The sequence below is a fragment of the Phoca vitulina genome, unplaced genomic scaffold (assembly GCF_004348235.1).
Source record: "Phoca vitulina isolate PV1807 unplaced genomic scaffold, GSC_HSeal_1.0 scaffold13, whole genome shotgun sequence".
NCBI lineage: Eukaryota > Metazoa > Chordata > Mammalia > Carnivora > Phocidae > Phoca > Phoca vitulina.
This window is the reverse complement of record NW_022589716.1, coordinates 23,505,529-23,525,133: the sequence shown is the minus strand read 5'-3', so window position 1 is coordinate 23,525,133 and position 19,605 is coordinate 23,505,529. Positions and strand designations below refer to the sequence as shown.

The window sequence follows — 19,605 nt, the reverse complement described above, 5'->3', positions numbered from 1 at the left end:
GGGCGCGGGTGTTAGTTAAATGTTTGTCATTGAGATCTATTTTAATTGTTAACAGTAGGTGATCTGTGGAATACAAATTTCAGTTCTTTATGGTTATCTTTATTTTTGTTTTAGTGATTTGTGAGCTAGAGTGTGGTCCATTTTTGTAAATGATCCATGAATGTTTAAAAAGTCATATTCTTTATGTGGAAGACAAGGTTCTAAATAGATTCTTTATACTAAACTTAAAAATGAAATCAGACTCACCAACAGTCACAAGAGAAAACTTCAGACATGAATTTTCTCCCATAAAATGTAGTAACATGTGATTGAAAATGTGATTGATAAGTCAACCCCCAGCATATGTAAAGAAAGAGCGATTACAAGCTATCATGAGTAGAAAACCAGGCCAGTGGACAAGTCGGGGCTGGCCATCTGCTAAGTTCACTTACAACCTCCATTTACCTGAGTCAGACCCTCAGAACTTCAGGCTTTAGGATAATCATAAATAGCTCTATTCCAAAGACCTTTGGAGCACTCGTGTAATTAGACCTGCAAGTGCCGAATCCATGAATACCAAATGACCTGTGTCCTGAAAATCCAGTCACCTGTGTCACTGGCCAAGGTGCCCATCAGCTATGATGCAGGCATGGTCTGAGCTGCCCAAGGACAGAGAGTGCTACAGCACGTATGGGTCGTAGACATGAAGACAGTGTCTGGTGTGTGGAGTGCAAGGCACATGTGTGCTATGGCCGCATGAAGCCTGTGAGGACAAGACAGATGTGTTAACAGAAACCACAGAGAAAGCAGAAAGATGAGCAATTCAGAGATTTCTACATTTTTCTCTTGGCCTTTGTTTTTGAAGCTGTTTCTCTGAGGCTAATTCTTTTTTTTTTTTTTTTTTAATTTTTTTATTGTTATGTTAATCCCCATACATTACATCATTAGTTTTAGATATAGTGTTCCATGATTCATTGTTTGTGCATAACACCCAGTGCTCCATGCAGAACGTGCCCTCCTCAATACCCATCACCAGGCTAACCCATCCTCCCAACCCCCTCCCCTCTAGAACCCTCAGTTTGTTTTTCAGAGTCCATTGTCTCTCATGGTTCTTCTCCCCCTCCGATTTCCCCCCCTTCATTCTTCCCCTCCTGCTACATTCTTCTTCTTTTTTTCTTTCTTAACATATATTGCATTATTTGTTTCAGAGGTACAGATCTGAGATTCAACAGTCTTGCACAATTCACAGCGCTTACCAGAACACATACCCTCCCCAGTGTCCATCACCCAGTCACCCCATCCCTCCCTCTCTGAGGCTAATTCTAATAAGGGACATCAACACAGATTAAACTTTTAATTAATGACGGTTAACTTTTAATGCTTGGTATTTTATATATCTTTAATCATTTTGTATAGTTGATTCACTAGTGACTGAAAGAGATGTGATAAAATTTCCCATCATGATTGTGTTTGTCAATTTCTGCCTAGAACATCTTTTCTTCATCGCTATAACTTACCTAATCTCATGGATCCCATTTCCTGATCTTGGTTGTCCAAGGTGACAGTTATCTTTCAGTTAATTTACTCTAAATCATTATTGATTGGTAGTAAATTAATATGTTGTTTGAATCCATAGTCTATATCTAGAAAGCCCCTCTACTTACAAATAGGTTCAGTTCTGAAAGATTCTACTCATAAGTCAAAGAGACCACTAATGCCTTTTGTGGCCATATTTAATGGGCTTTTTGATCTAGTGTTAGTCTCATATTTATAGCAGCTTGCATCAATGAGAGTCCCAATGTTGAGAGTGCATAATTAGAGGTTCTCCTGTATTAACTTAAATCGTATATCTGCTCACAATGAGGAAGAGATGAAATGCATGTTGGGAGTTGTAGCAGACATATGTAATTCAAATCCCTCTTCAAGAAAGAACTCCTTGCTCAACTGCAAGATGTGTGGTTAGCTGACAGCCTCTAGCAATTCCTCCTTTGGTGGACCCTAGCTTTTGAGCCAAGGTCATGGTCTTTCCAGGGAAGCCCCAGCTCATGACTGAGGAACACAACAGTACAGAGTTTACCTTTTCTATCCAATGAAAGCCTCCTTCAAAGGGCAGTCTGCGCTCTGCAGAGTCCTGTTGGGTTGCCAGATCTATAGACCCTCCCTGCCCAATTCAGCTTCCTCCCTTTTCCTTTCATAGATGTTACTTTTCAATAAGCTTCATGCACTCCTAATTCATTCTTAGCATTAACTTCCCAGAGGCCCCAACTGACTGACACCAGATTTAACCAAAAATGTTCATTCCAATCCAGTTCTCTTATTTTCTCTCCATGCTGCTTTTATAATCCTCCTAGAAAGATTAAAGATTTTATTTCAATGGTGGAATCAGTTTTTATTTCAGCCAGTGAAGTAATGTGCACAACAGATTCATCAATAGGTTTAGGAAACCATTAGTTCATAGTACTCTTAAAACTCTTGCTCAGGTCTTAAAGTATTTTGCCTGAGCAAACTCAATAACATTGAGGCACAAATGTTGGGTTACAGATGCCATTGATCTCTTACAAGGTACTGCAAGGAACTGATGCATTGATTCCATCCAGGGATGCCAATCTGCATCCATGTGAGGAGAGACCATGCAGGGAGATGCGGTGTTTTAGGCAGTTTCAGTTCTCATTAGGAAGCGTTTGTTTTGAGAGTTTGGTCTTCATCTATACCTTTACTGTTCTCTAAAAAATAAATAAATAAAGGGTTAGAATATGAGAGGGAATTTAGTAAACCATGCTCGGGCAGGGAGGGTGTCAGAGGGTAAAGTGAAGTGAATTCCAAGCAAGAGATACCTGCATTGCTAAGAAGCCTGGAGGAAGGAATGAAATTAATAACAGTAAAGTCTGTCCTTTAATTACTTGAATCATCCTGAGGAGTGGCGTCATGTGGCCAAAGTGCAGATAAGTATGTTCTCACCATCCATTTCATATGAACTTCCAGACTTTGAAATTCTAGACGCACCCCAGTAGTAGTGTCCTAACATAGCTGTGGATTTACCATGAATGTACAGGGTGGGCACATAAAATGGAATGAGGTTGAGTGATGGTATAGAGCCTAGTGCTGATGTCCTGGTGGACCACATCCAATGTGGTTTATAAGGCTGCATGGGGTTCTAAAAAGTGGGTCAAATGTTTGTTCATGACAACCATTTACAACTCAGTGAGATTGAACAGATCTATACATTTTTAAGCTCTTTTATTTTAGTCTCTGTGTTAAGCTAGTAATAGCTATACTGTAATTCCTTCCTCATTGAGGGCAGGGGGGTGGGGAAGGGGTAATGATAAGTTGGTATTTGTAACAGAAAGTGAAGAATTCCATAGGCAAAAATTCATTTACCTTGAGGAAGTGGGGAAGTCCCTAGGAAGGTGATCATACACTTAAAGTGACTTGAAAGCAGTCTCATTCTCCTCTCTCTCCATATGTCCTAAAGGTAATTCCAGATGCCCAGGTAGAGAAATGCCTGGGAGGGGTGAATGGGTCATCTGGCTGTCATTAATCACTTGCAGACTGGTTCCTAAGCCTCCCTCAGTCCTGCCCTGGTGTGATCTACAGTATCTCCTGGCAGCAAAGTGTATGAAAGCTCAGGTCCTTCTTGGGCATCTTTCTTCTGTAAATGTCAGACTCAGAGAATTATCCTAGGGAAGACAAAAAAAATATATCTCCTGCAGCTTCTTTAGAACAAATGCATCCTTTACACATGCATTTTTAAAAGAGGATTGCAATGCTTACTTTTTTTTTTATTTTGGACAACACACTTAATGTGTTAGGTAGTATATAAAATGGAGATTGTGTATAAGTGGAATTGAGGTATACTTGTCTCCTCTTCCTCAAAGGATTGTTTTACAAGCCCTCCAGTGGTATGTCATTGCTACTTATTTACCATACCTCATACATCAGCATTTGTCAAAATGTGTTCCGTGGAACATTGGTCCTTTGAAATGCTCATGAAGAAATAGATTTGGTTCAATTGGTCTTAGGAAGTGCTGCCCACCATACCTCAATCTCTGAGATTCACCATACATGTTAAGGGATGTGAAGAGTCATACAGTCAAGAAACCTGTTCAACTTTTTGTTTGAACAAATATTTCCTAAAGTCTTTTGATGATGGAATCCTTTTTGTATGTGTGTAACATTTGTTAACATCCCCATAGCAATGTGCTGAGGACATAGAGTCAAATGATTAAGAGCCTATGCACTGTAATGCTTGGGTTTGAATCCCAGCAATGACATTTACTGTGTGACCTTGGACAAGGTTATTATGCGCTTTGTACCTCATGTTCCTCATCTGAAAAATGGGAATAGTGATAACACTGTGTTAGGTTGCTGTGAGGTTTAAATAAGTTCATATATTTAAAGTGCTCAGTAGAATCCATGACCCGTAGTAAGCATTTCATGGTGTTTCCTGTTATCATTGCGACTTTTCTGTCTTTATCTTTAAAAAACAGCTTTGGTCTAATAATAACAATAAATATGAAGTGAATATAATCTTATGGTTGACAAACTTTTCATATATGCATATCTAATCTTCAAATCAATCTTAATAGATAGGCATTATTGTGGTTATACCGATTTTACTGATTAGGAAAGGAAGGCTAAGAAATGTGACTATATTTCATGAATGGGCCGTAAAGGGGAGAGCCAGAATCAAATATGGGTCTTCTGACATCAGATCTTGTGCCTTTTCCACTTAATATATTTGGTTTTCCTGTGATTTCAAATTAAAATATGAAAACTCTCTACTTGAAATAGCTAAGAGTGTTCACCTTTCAAAAGACATATAGTTTAAACTCCAAAGATTAAAAATAGAAGTTAGAAATTAAAGGCATTACAATGGATGAAATTTAGGTAAAGTAAGCAAGACAGGGCCTTGTAAGTTATAAAGTCCCCAGACTAATATTGTAGAAAAGTGAAGAACATGTACATGGGATATAAATACATTCTCCAGGTTACAAACTAAAAATCAGTACATATAATCTGAACAAGGATCATTATGCTTTTTGGTCACATGCAAGAGGAAATTCTAGATGCTGAAATACTAAATTTCTATGATAGTTTAAGAGTTATGAGGAAAATCAAACTCAGTATTTGAGATCTGGATTTGAGTTGAAGAAAATTGATTGGCCCTTATTTTAGCACAATGTATGATCTGCTTCAACCATGCATAATCTGAAATTGAGAAAAATCATGCTTCAGCACTTAACATTTCCTAGAAAATGCAGTTGATGCATTAGATGTGTTGCTCATGGTACTATCATTCTTGACTCATCTTTGGGTCTCTGAGTAATGTTGAAATAATTAGGTGATCTTTGAAGAATTTTTAGGGGATGGTGTCAAGGCCCTATTATCAAAATGTTTTCTTTTTTTAAAAAAGTGGAAATAACAGAGGGTGGGGTAGGACTATAATCCTGCTGATTTGCCACTGATTACCTTTATAAACAAAGACAATCTCATCATAAGTTCAATTTCTGGTCAAAAGAGTTAAGAGAACCAAGTAAAACACCTGTGAGGAGGAATGGATAGGAAGAGAGGAAAACATTTCATTCTGTCCAAATCACAGTGGTCCAGTGATATGACCAGATTGATCCATTTTGATAAATGGAAAGTCACAAAAACCTTTCCTTTGGGTCACTATCACTAGATTTTAGTACCCTGTATTTTCCCCAAAAGTTTATCTTGCCTCATGAACTACTTTGCTCCTTCTAATTAGAAGATGGTATCTATTTCTCATTTTGCTTTGTCTACCAAGGAGCTCAGAGCTAAACTTAGTGCTGAATCCTGGTCATGATTTCATGTATCTGCAACCTGACGCAGTCTCACCTCCTTTGTAGCCATGATTGCTGATCATAATTTCTCTATATATAAATTTTGGGATTCATGTGCTGATACTTACGTCCTTTTTTGCATGTGTCTTAGAAATGAGAGTGGGGGCGCCTGGGTGGCTCAGTTGGTTAGACGTCTGCCTTCGGCTCAGGTCATGATCCCAGGGTCCTGGGATCGAGCCCCACATTGGGCTCCCTGCTCAGCGGGAAGCCTGCTTCTCCCTCTCCCACTCCCCCTGCTTGAGTTCCCTCTCTCTCGCTGTGTCTCTCTGTGTCAAATAAATAAATAAAATCTTAAAAAAAAAAAAAAGAAATGAGAGCAAAATGCAGGTGGAAGGAAGACATTTAAGAGCAATATTTTCAACAATGAGCATTAGAAAATTGAAAATTTTTCTTCATTAGCACTCCATTAACCAGAGTTCCCCCAACCCAGGCATTTTACTTAATGATACTATTAGTACAATAATTAAAGATAAGCACTGTGAAAATGAAAAATATGTTCAGGTGGGGGACAAAGAGCGTGATGGAAAAGGGAAGGTAGAAAGACTGAACCCAATCATGGAGCCTGGGTGGCTCAGTCGGATGGGTGTCTGACTCTTGGTTTTGGTTCAGGTCTTGATCTCAGGGCTGTGGGATCAGGCCCCACGTCGGGCTCCGCACTCAGCATGGAGTCTGCTTGAGATTCTCTCTCTCTGCCTCTGCCCCACCCCCTGCTCGCTCGCTCTCTCTCTCAAAATAAATAAATAAATAAAACTTTAAAAAAAATGACTGAACCCAATCAATACCTGTGACTTTTATTAAAGGTTCAAAGGAAACTGTTGTCAATATTAAGATAAAAAATTTTGCGAAGTAGGGAAAGCCTATTACATCCATCTGAGAGCAGCCAAAAAGGCAAAGAAAATTGACAAGTGAATTTTGGGGAAAGGATTCTGCATTGCACAAGTTCACACAAGGGCTACGCTCCTAAAGTTTTTTGAGACATTTTACCTGACAGTAAGATCTTTGCATTTCCAGGTCCTTTAAAAATGTTTCTGTTTTCTCCAAGGCATCAGAAAGGAAATCCCTGAGACGTTTCACATTTCACGGGAGAAAGAGAATCCATGTCCACTGCCATTTGCAATGAAAGCCAGTCTGGCCTCATTCTTTATCTGGGGACCCTCCAAAACCCTCCTGTCCAGCAACTCCAGGATTTGATGGCAAGGAGACCGTAAGCAACAGGAAGAGGTGAGAAGAGAAAATGAACAGCTTAACTGGTGCTCCCCCTCTCCCCAGGAAGGGCTGACACAGTTGGTCCAGGTACTTCTTCGGGCATCTCTTAATGCCTGTGGCCTTGTGGTACTACTATTTTGTTGTTTTACCTCGGATCTCAGTTTGCAGACTTGCATCTTTCTGAAGACCAGTAACTATTTATTTATAAGCCTCAAACAGCTATTAAGTGCATATGTGGAGGCAAGTGGAATTGCTGCTGGATGCATAAAGTAAATTGATTCGTACCTACAATTTACATTTATTCTCGGGTATATTTGACACTAATGTTGTAACAGAACTGCCATGATGAAGATTAATTACATAAACATTTTTTGCTGACTTTGTGAGCAGCCGAGTTGATTGTTTTACTTGATTTTCTAAGCTTGGCGCCTAATAGCAAGATGGGAGACATTTCTTGGTTTTGCTCTGCGCCTTCATAGATTACGTGTCCCAGACCAGTCTTCCTGAATAAGCATTTGAGGAGGGCTTTTGCTAGCTACAGTGTTCCAGCCTCCTTGATTGTGAAGGAAGAAGTAGAACACCGTTTAGCTCTTGGAAGTTTGCAAACATCTGATTCCAGCAGAATTCCCCAGAATAAAATAAGAATTGTGCTTCCACCATGGGTATAAATGTGCTACACACACAAGAAAGGGCAATTTGTTTAGTTTTTCTTGCTCAACCAATATTAACCTAGACCCCAAGCACCTTGAACTGGAGAAGGTTACACCCTCCGAGGCTCTATTTTTCTCCTTTGTCAGATGGGGATAATTATAGTACCTTCCAGTGCTCCTTGGACTACTTGCATTGGCCTCCATGGGGTACATGTTAAGATGCAGTTAAGGGGCCCAACTCAAGTCACATAAAATCAGAAGCATTGAGGTACTGCCTGAGGATATCCAGTTATGGTTTAGAAAGCACATGCCTTGAGATTACAGAGAAATCCTGAGGGGTTTGCACGGATCCAGCAACAAACTAGAAAGGCCTCTAAGGGTGGGCATATCACAGTCACGGCTGTAGGACTCATTGTCTAGCCCCACGTATGCGTTCAGGGAGGGCAGATACTTTTGTGACAGGCTCGGTATGGGCGCTCTTTGCCGAAGTTCCAAAATCCACAGCTGCTCCACCAGAAGTCTTGTTCTTGGGAGTGAAGGTGAGCCCCCGCCCCATCTCTCTCGAAACTCCCCATCACTCACTACTGTGTGCAGGCCAGGGGCTCACGCCCCCTGAGCATCTGGGCCCACAGGAAGCCCCGCATCTAGGTTGGCCCATAACTGCTGTTCTCACTGCTGAAAAACTGATTCAGGCTTAATCAGCTCCTGAAGCAAGAAAGCCCAGATTTGACGAACAAAGCCTTATTATAACTTTTTTATGCCAGGCCTAGAGGAAAAACTACCCCTTGTTTTTCCAAGTCCCATAGTTGAGACAGAAGAAGGCACCGTAGACCATTTTCAGAAATTTTCCTGCCTTGCTCCTATTTGAACTCACTTTCCTGATGTGTGGTTGATGCACTCGTTGGAGTCCTGGAAACCGAGGACAAAGATGTGTGCACAGTGTGGGGGAAACCACAGGAATACTCCAGTACCCATAGTTCTTATCAGCAGGGAGCAGTTCCCACCCACGGTCCTGAGGAAGCAGGGGGAGGATCATTTACAGGGACTTGAAGACAAAGCAGCTGTGTGGAAAGGGATGCTTTACCTCCATTTCGTTGAAGAATGCCCCATGGAGGAACCAGGGGAAATAAATGCCCTCATCTGGCTCTCTCTCAGGCCTCAATTGCTCACCCCAGAAGCTGGGCTTAAAGGCAAAGGAGCCATCTGATGGGGCCCACACCGGCTAAACTCAGGCCAGGGAGCAGGGAAGGATGGAGAATGCATGAGGGAGCAGATGCAAGAGACCCAGCACGCCTTCTTTCCATTAGGGTCTTTTTTCTTATTACCTGACATTCGCTGGGTACTAATCATGGATATTGACTGATACCAGAACTGTTTGAGGCATTTTCTATACATTAGCTGGTTTAATCTTCACAACAGAGCCGTGGAATAGACACGATTATTTCAGGGATAAAAAATCAGAGGCTCAGAGAGGTTCCACAGTCTCCCTTTGGTTTCCAAGCTCATTTCATAAACAGGATGCTAACTTGACCTGTGGAGGTGACAGGCCAAATAGCTGAATTTTCACCTGTGTTTGCGAGGAGGTGACGAAGCTGATCCTCTAGGTGTACGCCCAGAATTTGTTGAGAGATACTTTGTTCGTCAGCTGTCATTAGGGAAGATCAAATTAAGCAGGCGCTGATGCTTTGCTTTCTCTCTTTAGCCCTTACTTATTTTATTCACATGTTTATTTCTTAGTTTATAGACTTTTTCAGAATATAATATGTGGGCAGAAAAGTACTCAAATTTAAGTGCGTGGCCTGATAGATTTTCACAAAGTAATTCATTCTGTATCCAGCACCCAGACCAAGAAACAGAACATTCTCCACCCTAGGAGCCCCTGGCCCCCCTTCTTGTACCTATACCCCCATCCCCACCACCCTGCTTTCAAATCCTCATACATCATTCTTGTCTCTGGGTGATGGGACACAAGAAGGACGTGAAAATGCTTATTTTATACTTAAAGTAGATTTATTAATGATTTATTGCCCTAGATCAGGTGGCAGCAAACGGCCCATAGACCAAATACAGCCCACCATCTATTTTTATAAATAAATTTGTATTGGAACATGGCTGTGCCCATTCATTTACTTATTATCTCTGGCTATTTTCAAGCTATAGCGGCAGAGTTGAATAATCCCCAAAGAGGCCTTACGGTCTCCAAAGCCAAAAATATTTGCTATATGGCCCTTTTAAGAAAAAGCTTCTTGCCCCTGCCAGAGGATAGGAACAGTACGGGATCAAACAAAAACTAAGAACAAAAAAACACCTGACCTGGTCTGTCTCATGAAAATCCTACAGTCTGGTGGGGGAGACGGACAGTAAACAAGTAGCTGTACAAAGAAATAATAAATGATATACCATGAAAGGTGCTTAGAAAAGAAGCCCAGAGTGCCATGTCGGGCACAGGAGGCCATCATCTTGTGCCGTCACGTTCTTCAGAAAGCCTCCCTACCTTGGCATACCCCAGGTTTTGTTTTACCTGGACAGGGACAGGGGATCCTCTGGAACTGTAACAGAATGTACGGGTCCGCAGCTGGGTGTGGATCGTTTTCAAACACCCAGCATCCGAGGGGCGAAGAGAGCTCATCAGGAAGAGTGTATTTGAGCCACTCTGCAGAGCCTCGTGCCCCGCCCCCACCATTATTGCTCGTGTCTGCTTAATAACGGGATGTCACCTTGCCTGTTCACCTTTAACCCAGAGCCCCAGACAACGCTTCCTCTATTTCATTATCCAGTGACCTCTCCTATCAGCAGCCTGTGGCTGTGAATTCTTTATCCCCGTGAACTTGGCTGCCATGTGTAATGCTGCCGAACATGGAGAGAGGCCCTGGGCGGGGGGCAGCAGGTGCACGCTTCCAGGGAGTACGGTGGGTTTACATTTAATATTGTTGGGAAAGGTTTTATTTCATTTTTGCCCCGGAGGAGTGTGCAAAGAGTGAACCTTTGGATTTGTCTGTGAGGGAGGAAACTTGCGATGACTTGCCACCTCTGCCTGGTCCGGAATTGCGAGAGCACAAACTTACAGGGGAATCAAGCCCGAAACCTCAGTGAGGGCGCGGGCACCACCACAGGGCACTGCAGCCTCTAGACCTGCCAGGGGCTAACTCTGGGGGTTTGTGGTATGATTCGTATTAGAATGCTCTTTTCTTTCTTTCCTTCTTTCCTTTTAAATATTTTATTGAAGAGAAATTTATCCTTACTGAGCAGGCATTTTGGTTCCCCTGAGTTGGGTTTGTAGCTCTGAGAGGGTCGTCTTTACAGGCGGTTATTAGAACAGACATCTTCAAACCCTCCCTAATCACAAGCTAGTAGCCCTTCGAGGTTTGCATGTTCTCAGCACATCTGCAGCGGTAGAGCATGGCCTTGTTCTTCTGAGCTGCCTGCTAAAAAGAAAAAAAACTTGGAGATGATGACTTTGTCTCTCCCTGAACAAGTAGTCTCAGAAAGACAGTCTGCGTGGACAAGAGAGGCAGACAGACATTTATAGTTGCATAAATTTAATTTAGAGAAATTACGGATTCTTTAAACCAGGATTGCAAAACATCAAAATAAATTTCTGCACACGTAACTCAAGCCCGCGTCGACATCAATAATCAATCCCTGCATTTCTTTCTGCTGAGTCTGGACAAGGCCTCAGACTCATTCTTAACACTGTATTTCTAGCAGCTACTATCAGGAAATAAAATACAAGGGGCGCCTGGGTGGCTCAGTCGTTAAGCGGCTGCCTTCGGCTCAGGTCATGATCCCAGGGTCCTGGGATGGAGTCCCACATCGGGCTCCCTGCTCAGCGGGAAGCCTGCTTCTCCCTCTCCCACTCCCCCTGCTTGTGTTCTTGCTTTCGCTGTCTCTGTCAAATAAATAAATAAAATCTTTAAAAAAAAAAAAGAAAAAAGAAAAAAGAAATAAAATACAAGCTTAAACAGCTTTAGCATTTCTGATTTAAGTAACTACTTTTTTTTAAGATTTTATTTATTTATTTGAGAGAGAGAGGGAGAAGCAGACTCCCCGCTGAGCAAGGAGCCCGACTTGGGGCTCAATCCCGGGACCCTGAGATCATGACCTGAGCCAAAGGCAGATGCTTAACCGACTGAGCCACCCAGGCGTCCCAAGTAGCTACTTTTGAGTAGACAGCATACTGTGAATAAACTGATAATAAGTGAGCATTTATTATGTGCTGGAGATTGTTCTAAGTGCTTAACATGAATTCACTCATTTAATAGAGGCCACATGAGTACAGACTTTGTTTAGATGAGTGTTGGATCACCAGTGCCCAGAATCGTCTCTGGTACACAGTGGGTGCTTAGTAAATCCCTGTTATTGAAATGAATTCTGAAAACTCCTATTGTTATTCTCATGTGCCAGTTAAGGAAACTGAAGCCCAGACAGCTTAAGTAACTTTCCTAAACTATCAAGGGCTGGAGCCATGATTTAATATTGCTTTCACATTTTGTTCATACTTTTAACCACGTTGCTCTACTGTTTCTCATAAATAACATTTGATAATCTCTGTTCTTATTTATTAGTGTCCAATAAGCTGGTTATTTGGTCTCATTGCTTTTCTTTATTCTTCTTGCTCCTATCTTTTTTGATATTTTAGATAGTTATTTGTCTGTGAAACGAAAAAAGGGAAGAGCAGGCGTCGACATCCAGATGCCTATGGGGTTTCAACAGAAGACAGAAGTGAGGGAGGCCAGGTGGGGACTGCGGGGCGGTGGGGAGTCCACGCCCTCCGGCAGCCGCTGCTCAGCTCTGGTGGGGGCAGCTGTGGGGGATCCGAGCCCACACTGCCAAATCTTCCCAGTCTTCAATAGAAGTAGGAAATCCGAGCCCTGCCAATGAAAACGCCAAATGAAAATATCAGTCTGAAAAATCCCATATGGAAAATGTTGACAAGCAAGGCAATTTGGAGAAAGAAAAAAAGAACAGAAATAAACGAAACACTGCGAGTCAAATAAAATTTCTCTTCAGGCTCAATCTATCCCTGGATCTGTAGTTCACAACCTGTGGCAGAAACAGAAGTCACAGTGGCTTCGGATAACTGATCCCGTAGTTCTGGTCGAAACAAGCAAACAAACAACCCATGACAGGACATCGTTGTAACTGTTAAGATTTTAGAACAGGTGTCTCTGGGAAATAGAATTGCAATAATGATAGTATCTCAATACCTCAGCAGAGTGTTTCATATTTTTTAATTCGCTTCTACAGATGCATTTGAATCACCCTGAAAATCATTCTGGTGGTTCAATGACTTGGTCATTGAACAGTGGGATTCAGGATCAGACCCTGATCTCCAATCTCAAGCTGGTTTTCCTGAAGCAGCACAAACGCCGAGGGGGCTGGCTGACCCCCAACATTCACAGCTCATACAGGCCTCGGCTTTTACATCTCATAGATAGTGAAAGGTAAAGGGACGCTTGGGGGGCTCAGTCGGTTAGGTGTCCAACTCTTGATTTCAGCTCAGGTTAGGATATCAGGGTGGTGAGATGGAGCCCCACGTTGGGTTCTGCGCTGGGCGGGAGCCTGCTTGGGATTCTGTCTCTCTCTCTCCTTCTGCCCCTTCTCCTGCCCTCGTGTGTGCTTGTGCTCTCTCTCTCTCTCTTTCTCAAAAAAAAAAAAAAAAAAAGAGGTAAACTTATCCAGAGCTCATGCCCAATTTCTGATGAATGTTTAGAGAGGAGAGAAACAGGACAATCATTTGAGGATACTTAAATGATTGCTCGAGCATGTTATTCTTGGCAGATTGAGGTTGTTCATTTCCACGTGGTCCTCCCCAAATCATCTCTAATTACAAAAATACGTGCCTACCGAAGCCTGGATAAATAATGTAATTGTGGCCTAATCATTGTGTACATTCCTAAGCACTCAGCTAATGACTAGTAAGTTTGGGGTTTTGATCCTCCAAGTGTAGCTTCCCGCCAGCCGGAGCTGAAATGTAGCACGTTTTGCATGCTCCACGGAAACCGTTTTAAATTAGGCAGATTTGAAAATCATCACACGGAGGGAGATTTTTCTGATTGCTAGGTCTGTGTGGGCCTCTCGAATGTCAGCTCTATGCAGGAAGGGCTCTTGGCATTTGATGTCTTTCTGCCGGGTTGTGTATTTGACACCTGTTCTGGGGTGCCTTTTCCCAGCCACTGGCCTGGCTGCTGTCATAAAGCCAGTGAGAGTCACAGGCAATTAATGTTATTTTCCTCAAGTGCTCCTGGAAATGCTTATGTCATGTGGCACTTCTGCCTGAGATCCGTGACCTTTGGAACTACAAGCACAAGAAAGCAAATAAGCTTGGCCGTGCATGGACCCTGTTCCATTAAGTCATGAAAAATATGAAAACAGATTGTAGTTGCTGCGTGCAGAGATGATTGTGGAGCACTTTATGTCTCAGGATTCTTAGAAATGAAGATGTGTGCCCACACCAAAACCCAGCTAAACCATAAAAGGGTGGTAAGTACATTGAACTGCAATGCATTAACGTATGTGCAGCAAAGTAAGAAAATTTGTGAATTGTAACACGTTCAGAACGGGGCCCCATAACTAGTACTTTATACTAGTTTTACCACATTTTAAGAAGGATATTAACAAACTGGAAATGAAAGGAGAAACCCTGACATTTTAGGAAGGGTTGGAGAAAATGGGCTGTTTGATCTAGGAAGAGAAGCTTTTGGGGTAAAGATGGGGGAGATTATCCTCCAAAAGACACAGTCAACTCTCCACGAGAAAGCTTGTCTTAGTCCCTGGGTTTTCTGCAGGGATTCTTGGTTGAGAAGACCCAGAGCACAGTAAATACTTAATAAAATTTTTTTGAATGAGTGAAAAAAAAATGAATGGGACCAATGGAACAAGAAATTTGTCAAGAAATGAGTCCATGAAAGGAGCTATTATGTGTGATGAGTTGCTTTATGAGCTGTGTTCCCTGTTATCTGTCGAAGCCAGGGCTATAAACTGGTGGCTGATGAAGTGTCACTTGCATTTGGAAGGATGTCGTTTGCCCACTTGATGTTTTCTTTAAGTCTGATGTTTAACAAAATGTAATTGAAATGATAGCGCCCTCTCCCTCTCTTTCTTTATGCGGCGCACGTGCGCGCGCACACACACACACACACACACACGCACGCACAGTACTCTCCATTCTGCATTTTAACGAATGGAGATCAGAAGCTGCTCCCATTCGATGAAGCATGTGTTTCTGGTTGTCCTCAATCCCTTGTTGTTTTATTTTTTTTAATTTTTTTAATTTAAAATCAGTTAGCCAAGGTAGAGTACATCACTGGTTTTTGATATAATGTTCAACGATTCATCAGTTCAGTATAACACCCAGTGCTCATCACATTCATGTGCCCTCCTTAATGCCCATATCCCAATTTGGACTCAGCTCCATTTCACTCACTGTTCTTAGCTTCCTTGCCCGTGAAGTTGACCAAGCCTCCACCCTTGGCGTAAGCAGAGGCAGTAGCTAACCACCTGTTAGGGGTGTGGTGGAGGGAGCTCCTGTGTTGAGGAGAATGGACCAGGCTCGTAATTCTGAGGCCTTGGTTCAGGGATGAATAACCATACCTCATTCATCAGAGTGAAAAACAGCACTGATCTGGTTTCAGCCCACTCACAAGTACTTCCTTTGAACCCAACCAATCCGTCAGAAGGAGCACTGCCTCAATCACAAAATTCCCAGGCCTGTGTGGGTCCAGGTTGCCCTAAGTGTCCTCATAATTCCACCTAATACCCGCCAGGGTGATTAGCTAAACTGCATCTTCATTCCACTTTTGCCTCTCTTCTTTCTTGCTTACATTGGTTTCTGTCCAGCTGCACACACGTGCGCAAACACACACACACACACACACACACACCCCTCCAGTGTCAAATCACAGGGTTGTAGGGAGTGGGGGTGGGGGAACTCAGGAAAATGAGTTGTGTCACCAATTAGTGACATCAGTATTACCAAGAGCCGGGATTGAGCGGATTCACAGGGAGCTGGGAGCAGGGGCTTGTCTGAATTTGAAGGTTGCCATGGTTGTGCTAAATGCTAATCACTTTTCATCACACTGACTAATGGGTGTGGAATTTTCGGCTCAGGTCCTTTGCAGCTACTCCAGGCCAGCTCCTGGGAGAGAGGCAGAGTCCTGGATCCCCTGCTGTGCCCCTTCCTCTTTGCTCCCTTCAAAGAACGTGAATTATTCTTAGATGCAGTCCCCTAAAACTTAGACAGTGATTCACAGGAGAGATAGAGGCAGCAAAAGTGAAAAACAAACCACCTGCTTGGGAGCCAAGGTCCAGTTGTTGACATCACACCTAATCAGGTCAAACTGGTACTAAAACACTCTATTTAAGTGCCTTTGATGTCTTACAGATGCTGCAGAACCATATTGGAAAAGGCCAAATTGTCCTATTACTCATTGAAAAATGGGACGTAGTGCAGTTTTTAGGGTGAATCTAATCTACATTCACCTAGCAAGGGCTGACTAAATGCCGACAAAGCTGGAGAGGCCATTTGCCTGGAGTCATGTGTTTGGTTCAGCTGAGTTGAAACGCTTGTGTTTCCACCATCTCTCAGGTGCCATAAGCCGGTGGCAGGATGGCGTCCTTGGGCCACACATGTCTTTGTCCCAGAGTCAGTGTCCAATATGTCAGGCCATCAAGGCAGATGGCGAGCAGGACAGTGTTTCTGAACTCCTGGAAAATATACCACTCGAGAGTCCAGCTAGGGAAATGCCTGAAATTGGAAAATAATGTAATAGAATATTTGATTTGCCACCAAAGACCTTAGCTGGGAAGATTGCCACGTTGAAACGAGAGGACAGCTTGGCTGCCTTGGATCTTTCAGCTCTACTTAGTAACTGCCTGTCCGTGGGCTGGGCCCTGGACTCCCGGTGGAGCCCCAAAGTGCCCATCTATGCCTCCCTCCCCAAACACTACCCATCCGCAAGCACACACCCCAGAGAAGGTTGGGAGCTGTTCCTACACAGTTGTGATATTAGCCTAAGAACAGAGGTCAGGGCCAATAGTCACTGGGTATTTCCTCAGAGGGCCTGTAGGTGGCCATCAGTCTGGATGGCAAGGTAAATGAAATGTCATTTCTGTTTAACTCAATTTGCCTTTTCTCCATGCTACAGCTACTGACTTGGCCTCTGAGACAAGGTTTTGTTTTGTTTGGTTTTGTTTTTTTCCGTGTTTCACCAGAACCTTTCTGAACCAGAATACCTCAGTCCTTCAAGGTTCGTCTCACTGAGCCACTAACTTGAAAGTTGGATGTTTTTTTGTCTGTTCATATTCTAGTTCCCAGGGCAAAGTATCTGTCACCCCCCCACCCCAAATATTCTCTAAGCATCTCATGCCCATTTCCTTGGCATGCATTCTGCCTATGGAAAGCTGCTTATTTTAAATACCTGCAGATCTCTGTTTTCTTCCTCTCTGGCTGAGGGAACATCCTTGGCAAACCTGAAGCTATGGAGACTTAATGGTCCCAGAAGCAACCTTCAACCAGTAACAGATAGGAAGTTAGTGGAAAATACTTCAGCTTCTTTGCCTCTCAGTTGGGACAATTCATTAGTCTTCCCATAGTTCCCCACTGGGGTTGAGGTCCACTTGTCCACAGTGCTATCTGACTTGAAACACATTGTTTTATGTGCTTCTTTCCTTTCCTATCTCACTTACTCCTCCCTTGATATTTCCTGGTACCTCCAAAATACATTATTTACACTAGAATCATCCTCTCAGCATCTGCTTTAAGAGAATCCAAGCTAAGAGAGTGAGTCTCTATGCAGGAAGGAGGGTGTGCACATTAGATTGTGATAGTGTGCATTTGGGAGCTCACATTTGGCCCTGAGTCTTGGTTTACCAGGAAGCATATAAAAAGCAAAGAAAGCTACACAAAACTAGGTGACTGAAATAGGAAAGAAGGTTAGCCTTTGTTAACATTCAGAAAATGGCCAACATCTTTCTGCCTGGTTAAGGTCGATTTCTCACAGTGAAGTGTAACTCCCAAAGAGGACAAGGGGCCATAATTGTTTTTTGTTCACCAGTGTGTCCCCATAAGGTAGACACATAATAATATTATGCAGACCTCTCATAATACTAGAATACTTTCTGTGTATTAACTGGTCAGTTTGTGCAGAGAAGCTCCAACCCTTTTGATGGCATACCTCCGTTGGTTAATGTTGCCCTTTCAATGGGGTTGGGGGTAGGATGAGTGCTCTGACTGCTGTCCTAATGGGTGAACAGAGGACCAGTGGGATCACGGAGGAAACTGACTCTTCCTGGACATCTAGTCTTTCATCTAGGTCTTGAATATTAGTAGGAGTCCAATAGTTAGAAAAGGGGAATGAGGTAGAGGCTGATAATTATTTACTCATTCCACAAGTGTCTAATTTAGTATCAGCTATGTGGTTGGAATTCTGCTTGTAATGGAGAAGTAGCAGTGAGCAAGACAGATAGGGATCCTGCTTTCTCAGAATTTTAATTGAAGCTCTATCCACACTGCATTCAGTGTGGACTTGTACCAACTGTCCTGGTGGTAGACAGCAAAGAAATAAAGAAATATATAAAACAAATAATTAAAGAACATGATAAATGCATTATAACAGAGTAGTGATTCTCAGATTTTGATGGGCATCTACATCATGTGGGGATCTTACTTAAATGCAGATACTGGATCAGGTCTGGAGTGGGACCTGCGATTCCACATTTCTAACCAACATCCAGATGATACTGATGCTGCTGATCTTCAGACTACACTTTGAGTAGCATGGTGATAGCCCACAGCCTGCTGGTTCTCAACCCTATCCTCACATTGGAGTTCCTTGAGGAAGTTTAAAAAATGCCTAATCTCACTCTAGCAATTTTCATTTTATTTTACTGAGAGGGTCTGGATATTGAGAATTTTTAAAAGACAGCTTTATCAAGGGATAATTTATATACCATAAAATTCATCCATTTTATTCTACATTTTAAGTACAATTAAATGATTTTTAGTATATCCACACTTTTGCCACCATCACCACAATCCAGTTTTAGAACACTTTCCATCATCCCAAAACATCCGTTGTATTCATTGGCAGTCAATTCTTGTTCCCACCCTCTGCCCCTAAGCAACCACTGTTCTACTTTCTTTCTCTATAGATTTCTCTTTTCTGGACATTTCATATAAATGAAATCATTCAATATATAGTCTTTCGTGCCTGGCCTTTTTCAGTTAGCATAACGTTTTTGAGGCTCATCTATGTTGTACATGCATCAGTACTTCATTCTTTTTTATTGTTTAATTGGTTCTATTGTATGGATATATTATATGTTGTCTATCCATTTACCAGTTGACTGACATTAGAAGTGTCTCCAATTTTTAGTAAATGTGTTTTTTTTTTAAATGTTCACTTACAAGTCTCTACATGGACATATATTTTCATATCTTCAGGCACATCTAAGAGTTCATTTGCTCTATGTTTAGCTTTTTAAAGAACTATCAAACTTTAGAGGAGGAAAATTTTTTCTTTACCCTTTTAGGTTCTTTTGGCAGGTCTATTAATTAGACATAAGACAGATTAACAGGAGGAAAACAAATTAAATTACATGCATATGGGAGCCCCATAAGAGTATAAGGCCCACAGACAGGTAACTGGGGCTTTATAAGCATCCTGAGCTAAGGAGAAGGGGGTGGGGGCCTGGAACTTCAAAGGGGAAGAAGACAGTTTACAGGAAGATAGGAAGAGCAGATGTTTGATAAAAGAATGTTTATCATGCCATGCAGAGACAGTGGGACGCAGAGAGGAATTTGATCTCCAGGCTCTGCTGAGCTTCCCCCAGTTTACCACACCCGGCCCATCCTCTTTGTAGTTATCTCTGGTGATAGCTATTTTCCTGGACCAGACCCTTTATTG

The 19,605-nt window shown here is 42.3% G+C and overlaps 1 protein-coding gene across 2 annotated transcripts in view; it reads left to right on the top strand.

Moving 5' to 3' along the window:
• Positions 1 to 19,605, top strand: part of SUCLG2 (succinate-CoA ligase GDP-forming subunit beta) — a 410,084-nt gene that overhangs the window by 358,734 nt on the left and 31,745 nt on the right. The window contains exon 11 of one of the 2 annotated variants that reach the window (XM_032411719.1): positions 6,886 to 7,064. In XM_032411719.1, the coding sequence (XP_032267610.1) occupies positions 6,886 to 7,034 (149 nt within the window). In that variant the 3' untranslated portion in view covers positions 7,035 to 7,064. Of the gene's footprint in view, positions 1 to 6,885; positions 8,161 to 19,605 lie in introns of those variants that run through there. The other variant, XM_032411718.1, reaches the window with a different exon arrangement.